Source organism: Pygocentrus nattereri, chromosome 25, assembly GCF_015220715.1.
Source record: "Pygocentrus nattereri isolate fPygNat1 chromosome 25, fPygNat1.pri, whole genome shotgun sequence".
Lineage (NCBI taxonomy): Eukaryota > Metazoa > Chordata > Actinopteri > Characiformes > Serrasalmidae > Pygocentrus > Pygocentrus nattereri.
Window position 1 is genome coordinate 20,927,191 of NC_051235.1, and position 22,879 is coordinate 20,950,069.

Sequence of the window (22,879 nt, forward strand, 5' to 3'; positions counted from 1 at the left end):
TGTTGTGTAAGATGTTTCAATGAGAGGAAAAATACAACTGATTAGTCATGTCTCAAAAAATGTACACATTTGGAGCCAAAAGAAGAAAACAGAAAGGAAAGAAAGAAGATGCCGAAGATGCTCGGAAAAGGTTAAAGATAAAGGTATATTTTGTTATTATGCCATTGCTTTTGCCTTGAAGTTGGACAATAAGAAGCAGCTGATCTGCGGTGTGCCGGTTCAATAATTTTCAATGAGTTTCACCTTCATAAAACAAACACATTTAACTTGTTTTACAACAGTATCAACAGTCTCTGTTAATCTAGGTTTAGATACTCAGGGTAAAAAGCTTGGCATTTAAGAGGACATCTACAAGTTCCCTGCCAGTTGCAGGGAAACATGAAGAAAAGTCCCCATAGAAGCACAAAAATTGCTACTCAAATATGGAGCAAATAAATCATATATAATGGAAAAAGCAAGGCTGGTAAGCAAGAATCAGGCATCGTGAGACAAAACCCTGGATTGCTAATACTGAGAAGGTTATTAGAACCTCAAATGAGCATCCAATCATCAGCAATGCATAGTTAGCAAGTTATAAATTCATCAGCTTGCGGTAGTCAGGTGTTTTTCCTAGACATTTGCTCTAGTTTTTACACAACTTCCTTTTAATGATTGCAGACTTACTCATGTAAATGAACTCTTCTGTTATGTAACACAACATCTTGAGTGCCCAGTAACATTAATTAATTCTCTGCACCTGTATAACTTTAGCCTGAGGAATACAGACGAAGCAACAGCTCAGTCTCAGTTTATTTAAATTAATAAAAGCTGAGAAAGACATATTCAAGGCTGTGTATGTGTCGTGTCATGAGCCACAGGTGTTTGCTTTCGAGGCTTTACAGTTTGCACAAGATAACACATCTCTATAGCAACATGATACATACAGTGTGCTGCATTCTCTGTGTGTGAAACAGACACACAAGCACACGGTCTCTGAAATAGACAGTGTGTACGAGACCAGCCAGAAAAAGATTTGTTTACTTTTCGGCTGCCGTTAACCTCTCACACACACACACACACACCCTCCATTCATTCGTCAACTGTACCTGGGCTGGGTGAAACCGATAAGGCCACAGCCCTCTGCCTGACCGGCCAGGTTTGCCCTGTACTGTGACAGCCCAGGAAATAGAATGAGTGACAGAAATACTGACTGATATGTCCACTCGTGCTGACCAGCAGCAGCTTTTCAGGGCATTTTCTGCTCATGTCAGTGACATCTGTTTCTGCAGGACTGTTCTGCTGAACACTAAGCCTTTCTGCTTAACTACACCAACCTGTTCAACTCGCTAAAGGTATGACTAATAATATACTGATGCATTAGCTTTTAGACTAACAGACTTTTTTTCCCGTTTTTGTTTTAAGTTTTAAGGTTCAGAGGTGCAAAAGCTGGAAATTGTGAGGTATTTTTTTGTTTTAGCTCTTTGTGGGGACTAAATGTACTCAGGAAAATACATAAATATGGACAATGTGAAGAGATTTGGCTGCTTTTCCTTTTTATTTGTTTACAACCATTAGGACAGAATGTGAAATGCAAATAAAAACAGAAAGCAGTAATTTGAAAGTATATGTTGTCTTGTATTTATACAAAAGCTGAGATATTTAATGTTTTACCATATTCATGTCATTATTTTTTGCAAACATATATACTTATTCTGAAATTGCTGCCTGCAACACTTTAGAAAAATGTTGGGACAGGGGCAGTTTGAGACTAAGAATTTTGTGAAATGTTCAAAAACATCTTAACAGGTAATACTGCTTGGGTATAAAAGGTCCATCCAGGAAAGGCCTAGCTTTTTATAGGGAATTATTATTATTGGTCCAAGCTCAGCACTAAAACTTTAAGAACAACATTCCTCAATGAGTGATTGTGAGGAACCATTAATAAACACAATTCAGACTGTACATAATGGAAGCCACATGTCATCATGTTCAGAAATGCTACCAACTTCTCTGGGCTCAAGCTCATCTGACATTGCCTGATGATGATGACAGTGGAAATATATTGGGGTCAAGCTTTCAGATTGTTTATAGAAATAATGCATGCCCAAGATGACCATCCAGATTGTTACCAGCATAAAGTTTAAAAGCTAAGGTCTGGCTTAGTAGTGCTCATGATTAGTGCTCATGGCATGAGTCTTTTTCTGGGACATCTTTGCTTGTTTCATTATGATGAAGCCAAGCCACATTCTGTGTGAGTTACAACAGCATGGCTGCATAATCAGATGAGTCAGATTACATAAAAATAAACTGGGCTGCCAGCATTCTAGACCTGTCTATCACTGAACATGTGTGGTGCACAATGAAGCACAAAGCATGACAATGAAGACCCCATATGGTTGTGCAGCTGAAAACCTATGTAACAGAAGAATGGCAAAATTCCACTTTCAAAACTAGATTGATAAATTATTATTAAGTGTTGTTAAAAGGAAAGGTGAAGTAACACAATAGTAAACATGTTTTTGTCCAACTTTTTCTGGAATGTTATCATAAGGTAACAAGGCCATAGCTAGAACTTTTAGAATGGGTGGCCATAGTTAATGCTAGGATGGCCCTGACCTAGGATGACCTCTGTAAAGTAAAACATCATTTTTTTTGTGCTGTTTTCAACTTAATACAGGTCAAATAGAATTTACTAATCATTGCTTTCTGTTTTTATTAGCATGCCACCTGCCTTGGAACTGAGGTTTGTATTAATTTATTGAATAATTAAGCCATTTATTTGTTGATAGTTTCACAATGCCTTTATTTGAAAATGTGAAATACCATAAAGATTTCTTTGATTCCAAAACTTAGCATTAGGTTAAGTGTAGGTACACCGGTGTTTAGGAATATGGATGATGTGTGTGTGTGTGTGTGTGTGTGTGTCTCCACATCCACTGCACTAATTAATCAGTTTTAATTCAGACTGTATGTCTCAAAGGAAACAGAGAGCATGTGCAAGATGTGTTTTTTTCTGCATGGGCGGGGCGGAGGCTGGGCTAGCTGAACTGGTCTGAGTTCAGGTAAAATGTCACAACACCCTGCCTCCCTGCATTTCTCCTCAGTCACCTGTGGAAGCCAGAGCTGGAACCTGAGAATCATGCTAAGCCTGATCAAACTGCCCCGAGTCTTCAACGTCCACCAAGTTCCTAAAGTAAGTTTATTCACATGCTTACACAACAGCTACACATGAAAACACAGAGCACTGCTTGTTGCTGGTTACATGCTGAATGGTGTCTGGGGACATTAGCAGATGATTCCTCATAACAGTTACACCGTATTACGTGGAGTAATGCAGTAGTGTCAAATGCATTAATATGTATCTAGACTGAAACACCAGTGGAACACATACAAGCATAAAGGGTCATTATAGAAGGTGGTACAGATCATTTGTGTGATCAAGATCAGGAAATTTAGGAAGTAAAGCCCACCTGCGAAAGAATAAAGGAGGAACTAGCCTATTCATGCTCTGACCAAAGATGCATTTTTTTGTAGTAACTTTGTAGTAAAGTTGTCAAGTTGGATCAGCTTAACAGAGCTCTGGCAAGAAGAAAAAACATTCAACTCACTCATAAACTCAGTTAGAAATGCATAGTGTGTCCTTCATTTCTTTTGTATTCACGTGGAGGGTCAAGCTATTAGAACTGACCTGGTGAATTTATTTATTTATTTGATGCCATCAAGCTAAAACTACCATGGTAGCAGATATTTTTTTTGTCATTTCCAACCTGCTTAGCTTCAATGACCTACGAACAAAAGTAGCATAGCGTTTTTAAACTCTCTGACCTAAATTCATTAGATTGAATAGAAATCTTAGCCATGTTCTGTAAAGCTTGACCAACAAAATAACGCACTTGTGTCACAGTGTGATGGACGTCTATTAATTAATGTTGAACCTAAAAGGCTTTTGCACCACTTCCTTTGACTATACAATTAGGTGGCTTTTCAGAATTTGTCTTGTTCAGGTAAAATGGACCACTGGTGTAAGCGGAGTTTCCTCACACATGATCCTTTTGACACAGAGTCAAAATCAGGGTCAGTAGTGCATCATGGCCTAGCTTTATAAGGTTTGAGGCTGAAAACCACTCATGCATGTGTCTTGCAGGCCTTCCAGGAGGACAGTATTATCTCTGGCTATCGTCACCCTCGCAGCTCAGCCATCGACTGTGTCCTAAGCCTTTTCCAGCTCACCAATGAAACTCTCAATGTTTGGACACACTTCCTACCGACCTGGTAAGACTAAGCACACACACTCTCTTTATTTTTATGCAATAACAGGCTGTGGGGTCATACATGTGTTCCATGAGTTTTAGACTGATGACCCTTTACAGTAGGAGTGCACAACAGTACTTAATTACAAGTGCTACCATTCTACATCAATCAGGCATGACATTATGACCACCTCCTTGTTTCTACTCTTTTGTCCATTCTATCAGCTCCACTTACTGTATAGATGCACTTTGTAGTTCTACAATTACAGACTGTAGTCCATCTGTTTCTCTGCATACTTTATTAGCCCCTTTTTACTCATTTCTTCAGTGGTCAGGACTCCCTCATGGACAGAGCAGGTACTATTTGGGAGATCGATCATTCTCAGCACTGCAGTGACACTGATGTGGTGGTGGTGTGTTAGTGTGTGTTGTGCTTGTCTGAGTGGATCAGACACAGCAGTGCTGCTGGAGTTTTAAACACTGTGTCCACTCACTGTCCACTGTATTAGACACTCCTACCTTGTCTCTCCACTTTATAGATGTAAAGTCAGAGACGATAGCTAATAAAGGATTATCTTATCTTATCTTATCTTATCTTATCTTATCTTATCTTATCTTATCTTATCTTATCTTATCTTATCATCTGCTGCTGCACAGTTTGTGTTGGTCATCCTCTAATCTTTCATCAGAGGTCACAGGATGTTGCCCACAGGACACTGTTGGCTGGATATTTTTGGTTGGTGTACTATTCTCAGTCCAGCACTGACCCTGAGGTGTTTAAAAACTCTGCAGCACTGTTGTGTCTGATCCACGCAGACCAGTGCAACACACACCAACACACTACCTCATCAGTGTTACTGCAGTGCTGAAAATGATCCACCACCCAAATAGTACTCTGTGAGGGTCAATGGGGGTCCTAAACACTGAAGAACAGGGTAAAAGGGGGCTAACAAAGTATGCAGAGAAACAGATGGACTACAGTCTGTAATTGTAGAACTACAATATGCACCTATATAGAAAGTGGAGCTGATAAAATGGCCAGTGAGTGTAGAAACAAGGAGGAGGTCATAATGTTACACATTACTGAGTGACAGGCACCTGATAAAATGATATATAAAGCTATTTACTTAAAAATGCACTGATATTAGTGATGAATAAATACAAATGCAAATATAAAATAATGCGATTTTATGTCTGTAGGGGTGTCAGTTTAACCGTTTTCAAAGCTCTACAAAAAAGGTCTAGTATTTAGTTATAATCCAATACAGAGTTATATAATCAGTCCTTCATTAAAGTAAATCAGGTGTGCTGCTGATGGAATTTCACAAATCCGCATGACTGGAGAGCAGTTAGAAGTCAGGAAGCAAACCTGTGCTGTTTTAACTGTATTCATCTAAACAGGCTATTATAACTATTTCAAAACTAAAACCTCTAATTGCATTTTGCTGTGGTTATGTTTATTTGTATTTATTCTATGGTTTTATTACAGACATCTAGAGAGGCCATGTGCTTCTGCTATAATTTTATGGATTGTGGAGATAATGTGTTAATTACCTTGTGATGTCAAACGTATTTTCTCAAGACAATGTTTGTTATCTTGAGATAACAAGAAAATTCTTATGGCCCCTTTGAACTTCCATATTATCATTTTTTTCACTGGCAAAGTCAGACTGCTGAGATAGTTTTAATTTTTCATTGCCTCTGCACAGTACTGTACATCATGGTTGTATAAAAAATTCTCTGTAATGGAAACTTTCTGAACTGCTATTGTAAGTTAATATAACAAGACTATTTTGAAGCATTTCTATTGGTCCATTTATTATGAAATTGTCACATGCTGCTGTTTGCAAATGTTTACAAATATCTGTGATATTTATAATATCTATGATAATTACTTTTAATTGTATGTAGATAAGAATTATATAAGCCTAAATTTAATCCCAATAAAGAAAAATATTTTATCTTTTCTGTTTTAAAAGCAGAAATGTGGAGCTTAAAAAAAAAAAAACTCACAAAACCTGGTTATTGATCCTGGTGTTACAGGTTAATCCTGTTTTTTCTCTGGTTTATCTAAGGCTGGTTGATATATGATCTTTACTGCTATACCATGATAGTGACACATGGTCTTGCTATTCAGCAATATATTTTAGCCATATTGTTGTCAGCTGCCTTTTACTTTTTGTGAAAATTTCACAATTAATGTACCAACAGAAAGGCTCCAAAATTGCTTGGAGTAAAATCTCTTCATGTTACCTTATATTGAACATTCAAAATGTTTTTTTTTCCTTGTTTTAGAGAAACAAGAATTTTTCACATGATTCACAGAAAGTGGCAATGTTTCAAGCGTTGCCAAGCGGTTTGTTTTAGTGTTTTTTTTTCTTCTTTTTCATAGTTTTAGTGTTTGCTCCTCTGCAGTGTGTGTCATTTACTGGCTGCTTTAGATTGTTTTGGAAGAACATGAAATTGAGATTAACAGTATGTTTCTTTTTCTGTCCGGTTAACATTTACCATGCTGTTTAAAGTTCACTTTGGTATAACTTTAAAAGATTAACTGGAACAAAACAGTTTGTTCAAAACAATCTAATTCAGTTTAGTAGGACAAATTGGTGGAGGTTTGCACTGGAGAGGAGAGGAACGAAGGTCAGTAGAGACAAGACGGAATACATGTGTGAACGAGAGGGAGGCATAACTTGGGTCAACCATCCAGAGCAATGGACAGTGTAGAAAAGAGGTGAAGAAGAGGGTGTAGGCAGGATGGAGTCGGTGGAGACGGATGTCAGGGCTGATGTGTGACAGAAGGATAGTAGCAAGACTGAAAGGGAAGGTTTACAAGACAGTAGTGCGTCCTGCTATGATGTATGGTTTGGAGACTGTGTCTCTGTCTAAAAGACAGGAGGCTGAGCTGGAGGTGGCGGAGATGAAGATGCTGAGATTTTCATTGGGAGTGACAAGGATGGACAAGATTAGAAATGAGCAGATCAGAGGGACAGTGAAGGTGGAGCAGTTTGGAGATAAAGCCAGAGAGGCCAGGTTGAGATGGTTTGGACATGTGTTGAGGAGGAATAGTGGATATATTGGTCAAAGAATGTTGGAGATGGAGCTGCCGGGCAGAAGGAGAAGAGGTAAACCTCAGAGAAGGTTTATGGATGTAGTGAAGGTGGACATGGAGATGGTTGGTGTAAAAGTAGAGGAGGCAGTAGATATGGCAAGATGGAGGCAGATAATCCGCTGTGGCGACCCCTAAAGGGAGCAGCCGAAAGAAGAAGTTCATTTACTGACAAGAGATTTACAAGCATCACCCACCTCCAGGTTTTCTTGCAAAGTCATAACATGTGTGCCATGATATATGTGCAATATATATGAAAACACAAATGATTTTTACATTTCTTTTCACTTAATAAGCAAACTTGGAGAGCATACAAGCAACAGACAATTCCTAATGTGATCAGCGTTGTGTCCTTCTGCTGTTTCTAACTCTGTGTATACACATGCAACACACTCGCAGTACAGTACCACCGTTGCGTCTTCATAATAGCACATACTGGATTCCATGGAAACTGATTTTAGCGTTTGTTTTGTTTTGCTGCTGCTCAGCGTTGGAGTTTGAATAGCGCAGCACCCAGTGCTAGAGCTCATTTCCCCCACTGAGGTTTTATCCTGGCTAGACTGCTCTTTGGAGATCTCGTAGAGGCCTGCAGTAGCTCTCCCATTACTGCTAATGAGCTCCCACCACAGCATTCCTCTGAGCCTTCCACCACCAGTAAACATGCCGGAGTGACACTGGCTTCGTTTACATCTTATTCTTTAGGCCTCAGTTTATAATGATCCCAGGAAATGGCTTATATAGTTCTGTATACAGTATCTGGGACCTGAGCATATTATTGATCATGTAAGCAAACCTTGCTTTCCTAAAATGGTAACTTTATGGAAGAAGGTAAAATTATTGAAAGTAATTAACTTAAATTTATATTAATGCAAGAAATTTTTATTCCAAGACATTTTGAGCCATTTATATTAGTCCGTCCACAAGAACATATTGTCTTTAATGTAACAATCTTGAACCAGTTCTCTCAGTTTATTCTTCATAAAATATTCACACAATGTAAAATATCTTATAATAAATAAAAATAAATAAATAAATAAGCTTTTGACAGCAATGAAATATGCTTTTTAGATGATTTCAGTGGCACGTAGACTGTTGCTTTCCAGTGAGCAGGAACAGATTATAGCAACAGCAAATGAGCCTTTTCTTTGGAATGTCTCATACATATTAACTTTTGCCTTAGGTTTTTAACTGGAAGGTCAGGCAACAGAGGTAAAATATGAACAGCTCTTCTGTTTCATACAAAGCATTCCACTCAGTCACTTAAAATACATGCTAGTAAAAGGTTTTACAGGATCTTTTGGAGTATGTACATGGGTTGCATAAAGGTTTTGTAGTATTTATAGCCTTAGTAACATAGTAACATTGTGTTGTGGAGAAATTAATAGAATTATTTAGCCCATATTCGTGGCATGCACAGCATTTTAGAGAACTCATTTACACTTTACAGTCTTTTACATGCAAAAGTAGGTTTTGTGTGAAAATAAGTTAACACCTCTATACGTACACATACCATTTATATATGACAAATTTGACTTCAGAATTTCTGTTTATTTGCTTAATTTAACATATTAAAAACAAACATAAAATATAAATGTATATTATATTAAGTGCCATAAATTTTGCACAGGCCACTCACTTTTTAGCCATAGCCTTTATTCAATTTGAAAAAGTTCTTCAGATTTATGCTCAGCCATGCTCAGAAAACATATGGACCGAATGTAAATATTTAAATGTTCAGATATATACATTAATGGGTTAAGCAGCAGGGTAGACTGGAGTTCTGTTCTCCAAATAAATGTTTGTTTAACATTCAAACATGCAGAAGGGTTTGTTCCTAGCGGCTTCCAATCTGCCCAGAGCTGTTTTAGGCCAGTTGTTCGATGACACACAGTGCACAGGAGTGATTGTGAAATGTTGGTTCGCTCCAGGCTGATTAAGTTTGCCCTTGCCTAGCAACATTTCCCGCACACAATGCTATGGTGTCAAATGTGTTCCGTAATTTTAATCCACACTTAACATACAGCAACACAGCAACCTATTGCAAATAATAGCAGTGTAAGCATGCATGCTAGTAAGATCATCTCCTGTGACAAAACCCCACATGAACTTCAACAAGTCCAGGCAGGACAACAGATTTTAAAGAACATGTGCTCACAATAGTTAAAGCTTTCTCTATAGCAGATCATTAACACTGTTCCACTGCTATGGTTCCTATATCAGCTCAAATTCCTTTCTAATTCCAGTGATAACTTCTGCTTTCCTTTTGCTTTAGATGGAACTTCTCCTTTGAACATTTGAATAGTGTCCCCTTTTGAGATGGTTCTTTAGATGACTCTACATAGAGAACCTTTTTGAAAGAGGTTCTATATAGCATGGGTGGCATTGTAGTGCAGTGGACAGCAGTGTTGCCTCATAGCAAGAGGATCCTTTCTGTGTGGAGTATGTTCTCCCTATGTCTGCGTGAGTATCCTGCCACAGTGCAAAGACATGCAGTTAGGCCAGTTGGAGATCCTGAAGTGCCCCTAGGTGTGTGTGTGTGTGTGTGTGTGTGATTGTATATGTCTGTCTGTCTAGGCTGGTGACCTGTCCAGGGTGTGTCCTGCCTTCTGCCCAATGACCGCAGGGATAGGATCTAGCTCCTCTTGTAACCCAGAAGGCTTAGAAAAAGTGTGTGTTTGTGTGTGTGTGTGTGTGTGTGTGTGTGTGTGTGTGTGTGTGTGTATGTGTGTTCTATATAGCACCCAAAAGGGTTCTTCTATTGTTATAATGTCAAGCTTGTTACAATACAAGAAATCTATTTAGAACCTGCAGTGCATTCTTATTTAGAACCTACAGTGCATTCTCCATCAATCTGAAGAACGCTTTCATGATACAAAAAACCCTTTAATTATGCTTTACAAGAACTGTACAACTTTTTCCACTTACTGAGCAATACTGGGGTAACAGGAGAGTTGTGGAATTTGGACATAGTGTAAGGTGTAGTGTCGAGGTGTTGCTGTAGGGTGTTGAGGCGTTGCTGTAGGGTGTATTACATCATTTACTGTGAAAGTGTTGGTGTTTTTGTTCGTGTCTTGTGGATGTGGGTGTTTATGTAATGGAGCAACTGTGATGTAAGACAAATTTCAGAGAAATTTGACTTACCACCAAAGTTTGTTATGGTCACTTTTAATTATGCATGTTTTTACATACAGACAGATATTTTGTGCATATAGATAACTGCACATGTGCTCTCTCTCTCTCTCTCTCTCTCAGGTATTTTCTGTGGAACTTGATGACAGTGGTTTGTATGCAGGATGTGTGGAATGATGCCTATACATGGCCGCTGCTGGTCTTCCTGCTGTCCTGCTGCGTGTATCCGCTGGCATCCAGCTGTGCTCATACGTTCAGCACCATGTCCACTCGCGCCCGCCACATCTGCTTCTTCTTCGACTATGGAGCTCTCAGCTTTTATAGCCTAGGTAGGACTTCACTTATTTAAGCACACATACCACACACTTTGTACACATTAAAGATATAATCCACACATTTTATAGTCAGAGTCCAGCGGAATTCATATATATCCTTACAGGCAGCATACAGGTCAGAATCAACCCTCGGATAAATAATGTTGTTTTGTGATTAGAGACAATCTGATCAAACAAACTATGGCTGTAAGGGCCTATAGCATGGAAATTCTTTCTAATTTATAAAAAAAAAAGTTTGTTGTGGTATGGAAACATTGTTAAAGTTTGAAAACATACTCTTTAGTCCATGCGATCCATAAAACAAAAAAGTTTCAAAAACAGCCTATTTTGAATTCAAACCAACATATTTCTATATATTTGCTAATTAAGCCAACAGTTTAGATGCGCTTGATCTCTTTAAAGACTATTTACTTTTACAAACATACTCTTGCTACTACTGCTCCCTCCTGTCACTTCCATCAAAGAATCATCATGTGAATGAAACTGATGTGTATCTAAATGATGTCTCTGTGTGTTCAGGTTCAGCTATCACCTACTCTGCGTATGTTATGCCAGATGCCTGGGTGAACAGTATGTTTCACACATATTATGTCTCCATTGCTGTATTCAACACGGTCATCTGCACCGCCATGGCCTGCTACTCCAGGTATCATCACAGCCGCAAAAAGCATTATTGTCCCAAGTACTGTCTTAAAAGACAGCCATATATCATGCTCATAGACAGATTATGGACGTCTAGGCAATAATAAGAGAGCATTTCTATGTTGCCAGGGCTGTATGTTCCCAGGGGATCTATATACTCTCAGGTCTTTAACTAATACATCATAAGATACATTATGAAAGACTATAAGAACAAGACTTTCTTCATTTTTTCATTTTTTGACATTTTTTAAAATGAATATTTTGGAGATACAATGTTTTTTTCTGACAGTGATAACATGTTTTCTAATTTAAAACATGTAAGGACCTAATTAGTTTTGGGTAGTAATATTTTTCAATGTTGTAAAATCAACAACAAAAAAAAAAGAAAGAAAGAAATAGGATTGAGAAAGAATAGGACTGAAACATGGGGCCCCAGTTTCAGTGAGGGAACATAATGCTATTTGATGAAGGATCTTAGGAACATAGGAACATTGATCCCAATAACAGTCGGTCACAACTGATTAAACACATCAACCCCAATAACCACTTTGCCAGACTGAAGCTAATTTTACCTAAGTGAAAAAAATCATTCTAGCTTTCTAATTTCTAGGATGTGCTTGTTACGCTGTTACACAAGCTAGTTCATATCCTTCGTTGAAGTCACGGTAAAAATATTTGCCATATTTGCAGAAAAGTGTAACTATGCTAAAGTGGGACTATGATAACTGCTAGTATCTCAATGCTTCTCTTCCTTCCCTTTCCTCTGCTAAGGCTTGGCTTACCATTTCTTCACTATAACCATGACATCACAGAAAGGTAAATTCTTCAGTTGCAGTACTTTGGCCACTGTGTGCACCTTATGGCTTAAGCATCTGATTAATCCAGTACATTTTTCCTCTCTCTTTTGCCTTCTGATATTTGGATTGGGGCATTGTGGGGCACAACCTAACACAATTTGTTTTTTGCTAAATACTTTTTGAAATATTTGAGTGTGGTTCATTTGTTTTAAATCAGACTAAAGTGGCAGTTGCAAACGTTACAGCTTGTCCATTAAGTGAGGTTAACTGTTAAGGCTAAGGGGTTAGTTGTAACATCCACTAGAAAAGTTCCAGAAGTTAACATAAACACAATTATTTCAATACATTTATTTGAATCAAATGTGGTTTCTAACCTGAATGTATCAAAATAAATATACGTAACGTAATAAAAGTAATGACAGAATGTCTCAAAGACTGACTCATTTATTTCTGTCCACACAATACAGGGATATTCACTTGAAAGAGACCCTGAAGATTCTGCTGTAACTCCTGTTAGGATGAAGCAACTTGAACCAAAAAATCTGCTACATACCTTGACGTATGTGTAATCGATTGCATTAATGTGATGCTGGAAGTGATCTTCTTTTTCTGCCAAACACATGAACATCATGACAGCTGTCCAGCGCCTACCCCAACGTGGGGGCATCCTGGCTTGTTCAAAGCTTCATATACTGAGGAGCACGTTGCACATTGTTTAGCTCAGATTTCTTTGTCCTAGCGAGAGTTATTACAGAATGTTCGGGGCCTCTTTCGAGTGAATCTCCCTGTATAATAACAAATATCAGCCCTTTAAAGATATGCTTTATTAACATGACTTCTGAATTGCCCAATTAATCTAATTCTAATTCTGTGAATTAAAAGTGAGCTCTTTTGAGTTCATGAAGGAGGAATGAACTGCTATGATTGTTTACCATGTGATAACTTACCTCTCAGTGTGGACACTGACTAGCTCTCCCTCTGAGTTGGTCATATGCTCTACATTACAAACACCAACAGGGTGATTTAAAATAGGATAGGTCTTTGATGTGAATATAATAAAAGATCTGTCAGATAGATATGAATAATTCACAGATGATGTTGCTATGGGCAAAAGGAAAAGTGACCAGAAGCATTTTTTACTCAAATCTGTTTAAATACATGAACAATTTGATACATTTTACCCCACATTAGGGCTTTGCTGAGTTTGTAAAATGCTTAATTCACAAACTTATTTTGCTTATAAATCAATAGAACTGGACGTACAAACTTGCATATTGAAGTCATTTCAATTTAAAGCTGCACTATGTAAGATTTTTTGTTAAAATTGATAGAAGTAGCACTATTGAGTCAGGAGGGAAAAACACACTAAAATATGTTCTGTGAGTCAATCTGTAAAGCCTGAAATAGTAATTTAAAAGTCTGAGGCATCAGGTCTGATTTTGCTTGAGCTTTTCAGACAATGTCATATGTCTTTACACATTAACGTAGCATGCACAGCCTTTTGAGTTTTTTGGTGTCTTTGAATTCTCTTTCAAAGTCCTCACAATTATTAGATTCATCCCCTTGGGGAAGGGGTGTGAAGCATAACTGACATTACAAAATGTTCTTTTGCTTGTGTAATTGCATATATCCACCAGAGAGGTCCCCAAATCCCTAAAACATACATAGTGTGGCTTTAATCAATATAAAAATTTTTTTATAAAACGTTTTACTCAGTACACTGAACCATCAGTAAAATTGTATCAGTACTTGCGTTTTGTTATATATTTTGTAAAGCAGATTTAATGCTGACACTTGTTTCACCACACCTTTAATACTTTCAGTTATAAAGCTCATTTCTTGGGAGTGCCTATGTGATTACTCAACCTTGATAATCTTGTTTTTTTTCCCTCGCAGATTCCCTGAGAGCCAGAAGCCCAAGCTGGGCAAGGTGTTGCGCATTTCAGCCTTCACCTACCCTTACCTGTTCGACAACATTCCTCTCTTCTATAGAGTGCGTTTCCTACTGCATACACACAATCAGACAGGACAGAGAATGATCTAGAATGTTCCTTGTCCTAGACAGCTAAATCTAGAAGAGAGAGAATAAAGAGAAATCTAAGACAGAAGAAAGAAAAGCAGTAATTCCATGCTTTCATTTTCTGGTGCTTGAGTCTGGCAAGAGAAGCTACAAATGGTAATTGCAACATTGAAGACTATGTGAGAACATCTCTAAGAGTCTTGTTGGCCTGAGCTCAAATGCAAGTTTCTCAAAGTTGTGGGAGGATGTAGAGGTTTACTTTGTCTTCTTTATTTATGTATATTTTTTTTGGACCGATGCTGTAGTTCCTCTTGCCAGTGAACATTCTCTCACTGTCATAAGATAAAAGAGAAGGAAAAAGTAACTTTAATGTACAGTACTGGACCACAGTTCAAGTAATTCATTTTTTCAAAAGGTCTTTCCTGTGAGATTAGATAAAAAGAACTCCAAAACTGCAGATCAAAAATGATTAAACGATACAGAGAAAATGGGACTCCTAAGAAAAACCGTGCAAGACCTGGTAGACCATCAAGAATATTACCATCAGATAAACAGCACTTAAAGCTTTCAGATTTGGGAGAAAGGAGAAAATCAAGCTCCACTCTTCCTTCAGATCTGAAAGATCCACAGGTTTTTTACACATCAAAGAAGCTGTTACTGAGAAAGGTGACAAAAAAGAACATTTGCAAATGTTCCCTTCAGATTTCTTCAAAAACTGAAAGCAAGTCTTGCGAGAAGACATGCCAAATACTGAAATACTTGTACTTGTACTAAAGGCCATTTTGACTGGAAATTAAATGAACGAAGGGTGACCTAGTCTTTTGTATAGTACTGTATGTGAACGAGATGGAGGTATAGTTTACATAAATAGAGTTGCCTTTTACATGAATACAGGGATATAAATATATTAATTCTAAGTATTTTATATTTCATTTTACATTGAGATGAAAACTAAGAGCATGTCTGAATTAGCGTTGGAGTAATACAAGAATAACCATTCTTTTTTTTTTTCTTCTAGATATTTCTGTGTGTGGGAGAAGGCTGCACTGTAAATGAAGCAAACTCTCTCCACATTTACCACACACTGCTGGCATTCCTGACGGCCTTCCTGTTTGCCACACACCTCCCTGAGAGGCTTGCACCTGGACGATTCGACTACATCGGTAAGGCGGGACTTATCAGCCCTGCTGTCTGTGTTTGCATAACAGTAAGAAGTTCAGCATCAGGGTGTGCACTGTGTGGGTTTACTACAGCATGGTTTATACTGGAAATATGAACTTCCATGTGGTCGTCTTTCAAAGGCAGCTGTGACAAGGCAGAACGCTGCAATTTCACATTGTCCATCAATGACCAATGCAGCATTTTGTTGCTATCATAGGGAAACTTGACGTATACATACGCACCTCATGTTATAAATATATATGTTAAATTCTGCAAATAAACAGCGATTTTGCATTAAAAAGTGCAGAAGTCTGTTCTCAATCTTTGGCATCCAACTGTGCTTGTTAGGTTGTAGTGTTGTTGCTCCAGTAACAAAACTAAAGAAGCAACCAAACATGTCTCGGCTGATCAACTACATTTTTGGGATATTTGTATACACCTGATTTTTGACTGAATGACTGCTTTAATGCACATTTAATATGATATCTGTGCTGAAATGTCTTTAGACGTCTCTTTGAGATGGTCACACCTCTAACTTCCTGTCCATTGTTCACTTGTTTGCCCCCTGCAGGCCACAGCCACCAGCTGTTCCACGTGTGTGGGATCATTGGCACGCACTTCCAACTGAAGGCAATAGAGATGGACATGGCTCTGAGACGGCCATGGCTGCAGGCCCATGCTCCAGCTGTGACCTTCAGCAGTACTTTGGGGGCCGCTATGCTCTGCTTCGTCCTCAGCCTGGGGATCATTTACCACTTCAGCTGTCCTCTTCTCCGCAGCCCTGCCCCCAGCAAAGCCTCCAGCTGCAGGCACTAACAGCTCCGTGAGGCTCTTGGAGACTCAGACCAGGTCCTACAGAGAGCTGAGAGGAGAATAATGTTTTAGTTCAAAATGTTCCATCCACTAACATAATTCTCCAGGGCTTTGAGGAGTTACTGAGATTTAATCAGGTAGTATTATACACCTGCTAGTCACTTTATCAGATACATCTACCATATTGGTATCTCCTTGTAGGTATTCAGTGGTCAGTTTTTGACTAGGTCCATATTTTTGGTGGATGGACTTTTCTCACTCATATCAGTGCAGCACACACTGGCATGTTAATATCACATTGTGTACTGTGCTGAGAATGGCCCACTCACTAAGTAATATCTGGTGAGTGGTGGCATTATAGTTATAGACCCTTTCTGTGAGGTAAGACTGTAGACTCCAGCTCCCCCCGCGACCCAGAAAGATAAGCAGCCTAGAGTGTGTGTGTGTGTTCAGGTTTGCAGGGATATTTTTCCAAACCTCAAAAAGTTCAGTCTTAGAAGTTGGTTGCAATTTTCACTTTTCACAGTTCAAGTAATCCCAAACATGTAGATGGTGCTGATGATCTCAGGGTGTTCAACAGACTTCAAACCTACAGCCTGGTTGTACAGCCAAAGACCTCAATACAACAGCCAACAAGCCAAAAAAACTGAAAGAAAGTGAGCAGTGTGCAGTCTACTGTAGTCCACACATCTACAGTTTCCGTTAAATATTTTGATGCAGTACAAAGAAAGATTTTTTTTGTATATCATAATTAATTTTTGTAATCATGTTTTCCTGGACACATTTTTTCTGTCCTATACTATTTATAAATTGTAACTATATTTTAATAATAAACTGTATTGATGATTAAAGATTCATTTCCAAAGAATGTATGATGCCTGGTTGTCCTCTGGTGACATCTAGAGGCTGACTGTAGTATATGTTGCATTCTACTAAGTATTTGACTACTGAATAACTGTGATGTCCATCTTAGACAGAACGTGGTGTTTTGAAACTATTAGTAGTTGCCCCATTTTTGCTATAAGATTATAGTGGACATTATAATTGACTGTACTGGGAGAACTGGCCTGTCCAGCTCCACCCACAAGTGCATAATTTTGTAGCAAATGTTGCTAAGTTAGACACATGACAGACAGGTTGTTAAAATCCTCTAAACATAATGAAAAATGGCCACGCTCTTTGTTTAGTGTTGCTACATAATTTTGAGTTTCCAGTTAAAAATACTCTAGTAGTGAGCAGGACTACATTGTAATATAAATTGTACATTTTAGCTAAATACACTAGGCATATTTGAAGCAGCTGTGAATTTGCCACCATCCTAACATTAACTCAATTACATGTCATACAAAATAATTATCATTTAAAACGAATAATAGTCTAATATAGATATTTACAGATATTTTGACAAAAATGACCTTCCCATTAAGTTGAATGAGAGTTTTACCAACATAAATGCTCTGAGAATGAGATTCAGTATTATTTTTATTTCATCATTTACACTATATAGAAACAAGTTCAGGTGTTTCAGCCCCACCCATAGCCAAAGACAAAGACAAACGCTGACAGTAGAATGGCTCGTTCTGATCAGCATAGTGACTTTAAATATGGCTATATATGGCAAAATATGGAGGATATCACCTCTGCTAGTTTGTGATGTTTATTTATGCTAGATCTGCTCCTGTCAACAGTAAGTGCTATTATTGTGCAATCAAAGCGTCTAGGAGCAACAATAGCTCAGCCACAAAATGGTAGACCACAACTCACAGAGTGGCACTGTCACTTGTCTCTGGAGCAGTCTGATGGACGAGTCTGATGGGCGAATACCATGAGAACATTACCTGCCTGACTGCAATGTGCCAAGTGTAAAGTTTGGTGGAGGTGGGATGATGCTATGGGGTTGTTTTTCAGGAGGTGGTCTAGGCCCCTTGGTTCCAGTGAAGGGAAATCTTAATGCTTCAGCAAAACAACATTTTGGACAACTGTACACTTCCAACTTGGAAAAAAACAGTTTGGGGAAGACCTGTTTCTGTTGCAGAGCATTCACCAATGCACAAAACAAGCTCCATAAAGGCATGTTTGGGTGAGTTTAGTGAGTAAGAACTTGACTGACAGGCACAGATCCCTGAACTCAACCCCATCGAACACCTATGAGATGGACTAGAATGGAGATGGCGAGCCAGGCCTCTCGTCCAACATTAGTGTCTGACCTCACGAATGCTCTTCTGGATGAATGGGCAAAAATGACCACAGACTAACTCCAAAATCTTGTAGAAAGTTTCAGACAAGAGTGGAAGCTGTTATAGCTGCATAGGGGGGTCAACTCCATACTAATGCCTATGGATTTAGAATTGGATGTCATAAAAGCTCCTATGGGTGTAATGTGTAGTTGTCCCAATACATTACGGTCCATAGAGTGTATGTTTTATATATGCGGACTATCTCTTTATAAGTGCACATATTTAATGCAGAGCATGCAGGACAGCCTAAGCAAATATGTGAAGCTATTAACAGATTTACAAAAGAAAAAGGGTTGTACAGAGACTCTTAGAGGGGCAGGTGCTCAATTTTAAAAAGGTGCAGTGGTGGACAGCAACAGTTGTTAAGCAGTAACTAGAGGGCTAGCAATACATGATGGAGCTTAAGATTGGCCTGTCAAAGTAAAAGGTTATTAAATATCCAGGAAATATCACTGATGAATGTTTATCGAGAATGTTCAAGTCTCAAGTCCTTAGTAGTGGATTTTTTGTTTAGTCTCACTGTCAGCTGCAAGCATTGCATTGGACAAAAGTAAACCCTACTGAAAGCTTGTCAAGTTCAACACAGCTTCAAATAGCAAGCTTTTCATTGAAGAAAAACTTTCATTCTGAGGGACAGAACTGAAGCACTACCTTGAGTAAGAGTATTGATTAAAAGAAAGATGTAAACAACTTTCTGGTTGAAAAAGAAAAAAAAAACCCCAGCACTGACCAGTTTGAATTCAATGACAGTCTAAGCTGGACTGGTGCTGGTTTATCTGGTCACCTGGCTGGTTGACCAACATACCAGCATCCAAAACAGCATTTGCTTTCTTAATGATCAGCATAGCAGTTTCCACTGTCTCTGACCTAAGTTTCATAAAAATGACCATGTGAAACTTTAGTTCACTGTGTACTAAAACTTCAGCTAGATTAGCTGTTAACTTCAGCTAAATTATCTAGCATTAGATAGCAAAGTTGATAAACATGCTAGTCAAAGTCATATTTTGAATTTACCGCATTTCCGCAGGTCAAAAAATAAAGGTTCTGTTCATTTAAAGCATTTAAAGCATCCTTAATTTACCAGTTGTTGTTTATTAAGCCTTGAGTCTCTTTCTCATGATGAGAGCCTCAGGTAAGTCACTACAAAAGGGAACTATGGACATCATGGGGCAAAAAGGTAGATACTCTAGCATTCGTCGCAGTGTCCCCATCTCCCCAAACGTGTGAACAGACCTACAGGAAGGTTCACTAAATATAGTACACATGAGTCATGGGCTCTTAATAACAAAGCCATTATTTTTCTGTATGTCTTCTTGGTGAATGGGGCCCAATGTTCTTAAATACAACAAGAACTTAAATAAGTTCTTAGATATTCTCCTAAGAGAATTATAATTATTTTCTTGAGATTTTCTTAAGAAAATCTTCATTTTTTTTATTATGTAGGCCACGTTGCATTTTACCCTGTACCACGAACGGTGTGAAATACGTTTTGAATTTTTATTAACTGTTATTTCTGTTATTTAGTTGAATCAGAGGAGGAGCATCAAACCAAGTGTTCAAAAAAAAAAAAATTAGCAAACAATAACTAGAGGTGATTGGAAAATATGATAACTGTGGGGTGATAGACGAGGATAGGCAGGAGTAACAGAAGCAGTGTCCGTGACAAATTTAGACCCTGACCTTGTCAACTTTTCCTGTCAAAGAAAACTGTTAGGCTATTGTAAGGTAAAGAAAAGATTTTCGAGAACACGACTTGTTCTTAAAATTATACTTAAGAAAATAAAATAAGATCATTCTTCAGGGGTTATTTGAAGAATAACAACTCGTACCTTTTTTGCTTAAACATGAGGTTAAGAAGAAACGCACATTTAGGAAGATTTGCTTTCTTAAGACACTTTTGTGAATCCAGCCCCTGATTGTATGTTAGCGACTGTATGTTGAAATGCAAATGTAGTCTGGAGAAATATAATGGCCAGTGATTCTTTCTCTCTTTCTCTCTCTCTCTCTCTCTCTCTCTCTCTCTCTCTCTCTCTCTCTCTCTCTCTCTCCCTCTCTCTCTTTCTTTCTCTCTTTCTCTCTGTCTCTCGTTTACTGTGCACACACACTGGCTGATGCTGTTTGCTCAGTATTCTGTCCTCTGTTGACAGATGATGAGAAATGTCATGGCAAGCGGAGACGCTCAAACACAGGCGCACACAGCTAGCATGTCTGTGTGTTTTAACGGCCTGCTGAGAAAGTCTTATTGGCTTAGATTAACTGCTCTTTCCTGTCCACTGTGACACATGAAAAAGTGGCAGTGGATCCTTTTAAGAGAGTGTTTATACCTGTCAGTTTATTTAAACTCAGAGAGGGCTATAGAGCCACTCTGTGTAGTCAGATGAACATAATTCTGCTTTTGATCTCAGAAGATTTATGTCCTTATCTTTGAATCAGGCCGCCTTTTTTAATAGAATAAGCTCTTAAGGGAAAGGCAGGCACAGGAACTGATTACGTCCCTGATCATGTATGAAATGGATGTTTTCTTTTCATAAATGAATCAATACATAAAAACAATAAGCTATGGTGACATTAACGGAAGAATGCTACAGGAGAGGTACAGGAAAATCATATCAACTGTTCTAGTCTTGTGTCACTGTGCTGTGGACCTTTCAGAGTTTTCTTTGCTCTAATACACCTGACACTCAAGACAATTACACCAATTAGGCATATCATTATGACCACCTCATTTCTACGCTCATTGTCCATTTGATCACTCCCCTTACTACATAGGTGCACTTTGTAGTTTTACAATTACAGACTGTAGTCCATCTGTTTCTCTGCATATTTGTTAGCCCCCTTTCACCCTGTTCTTCAGTGGTCAGGACCCCCATGGACCCTCACAGAGCAGGTACTATATGTGTGGTGGATCATTCACAGCACTGCAGTAACACTGACATGGTGGTAGTGTGTTAGTGAGTGGACCAGACACAGCAGTGTGCTGGAGTTTGAGGTTTGTAGGTTTCTCTCCATTCACAGAGATAGAAACTTGGTCTTAGAAAGCAAGTATGACCGGCAAGTGAACAGACTCCAGTCCAGACACTGTATGGACTTGCATTCAGTATGTTTATGATTTTTTTTGGCTTAATTTACCTGTTATTGTAAAGAAACAAAAAATTTGTGTTGATGAGCCAACAGCAGTGTCTAATCTAAACAAACCCTACATTTAATTTGGTTCACTGCTCTATAGAGCCTGGGGGAATACTTTTCTGCGCAATGCAGTGTTATTCAAGGACCATGATCTGAATGATATTGATCTATTTGTATATGGGCAATTGTACTATTTTATGCTTGCTTACCTGTCCTGGATATGCAACTGTCAAGATTTAAATACAAAAATCTGAGAACCTACTGTAGGACAAATCCTGACCAGCAGATGGCAGCACAAGACTGCACTAATATTGTATGCAGTGGCTCTTGAAGATAAAATTCAAACTGATCTGGAAGATTTCTAGAACTCTACAATGCAATGAGTCTTGAATGTGGATCATTGAATATAAAAATATGCATGTCTATAGACTACTAAATATCCAACCAAAATATTTCTGTCTGTTCAAGCTCTATCAACAAAGGTGTTGTCCAGTGATGTCCAGGTATAGAAAAATCAACAATGCCTGGTTTGACCTGTCAAGTAATTACCACCCTACTACTAGTATATATGCTCTATGTAAAACATGAGAGGACTTTGTAGTTCTGTCATGTTTGATCAGTTTTGTAGTGCAAGTGAAAAGGGAGGAAACATCTGTCAGTTCCACCGCGAACCCCACTGGCTGACTGTTCTCAGAGCAGCCTATGATAATATTGACCTTCCCCAGTCTGTTTACCCAGCAGTGCCTTTAAACAGAGCTCCAGCAAATATCAGCCAGGCCTCCTGCTCTTCACAGCGCTGCTTCAAACACACACACACACACACACCCTCACACATACACACACACACTAATTACTACCTAAATACCCTGTTATCTCTCTGTCCTGCCTGTTAGTGTTGGAACATGGCACACAAACGTTTGGGCAATTAAACATGCACTGAGGCATTTTGATAAATGTAACCATTAACTCTTGCATGACCTCTAGAAAAGTTCAGCATTTTTCCAATGGAAAAACCATCACTACTAGAAGTAAGCCTTCAATTCTGTCCGAACCTGACCAAAACCAAGGGAAAAAATGCTTCTATGATAATACAGATTTCTGCTAGCACTCCTATGGGATGCTACTAGTATACTATCAGTAAGCTAACAGTAAATCACATTTCTTGGGTGTTGTAGATTAAATTATATTTGTAGCTTGTTAAAGACATTGCATGCTATCTTTGAGGCATGTAACAAATATATTAACATATTTCTCTTTGTAGCAGTTTTAAAGTGACTCCTTCCA

General features: G+C 38.4%; 1 protein-coding gene across 4 annotated transcripts; it reads left to right on the top strand.

Annotated features, from left to right (window-relative positions):
* Nucleotides 1-1,184: 1,184 nt before the first annotated feature.
* paqr5b (progestin and adipoQ receptor family member Vb) lies at nt 1,185-17,016 on the top strand. Of its 4 annotated transcripts, XM_017703508.2 has the most exons (10): nt 1,185-1,331; nt 2,699-2,722; nt 3,084-3,172; nt 4,124-4,251; nt 10,588-10,793; nt 11,319-11,445; nt 12,213-12,257; nt 14,135-14,231; nt 15,277-15,421; nt 15,991-17,016. In XM_017703508.2, exons 3-10 carry the CDS (start codon nt 3,119-3,121, stop codon nt 16,233-16,235), a joined length of 1,047 nt encoding a protein of 348 aa, XP_017558997.1. In that variant the 5' UTR covers nt 1,185-1,331; nt 2,699-2,722; nt 3,084-3,118; the 3' UTR covers nt 16,236-17,016. The 4 variants fall into 4 exon arrangements, with proteins under 4 accessions (XP_017558997.1, XP_017558999.1, XP_017558998.1 ...); XM_017703510.2 differs by lacking the exon at nt 12,213-12,257; XM_017703509.2 differs by lacking the exon at nt 2,699-2,722.
* Nucleotides 17,017-22,879: the final 5,863 nt, after the last annotated feature.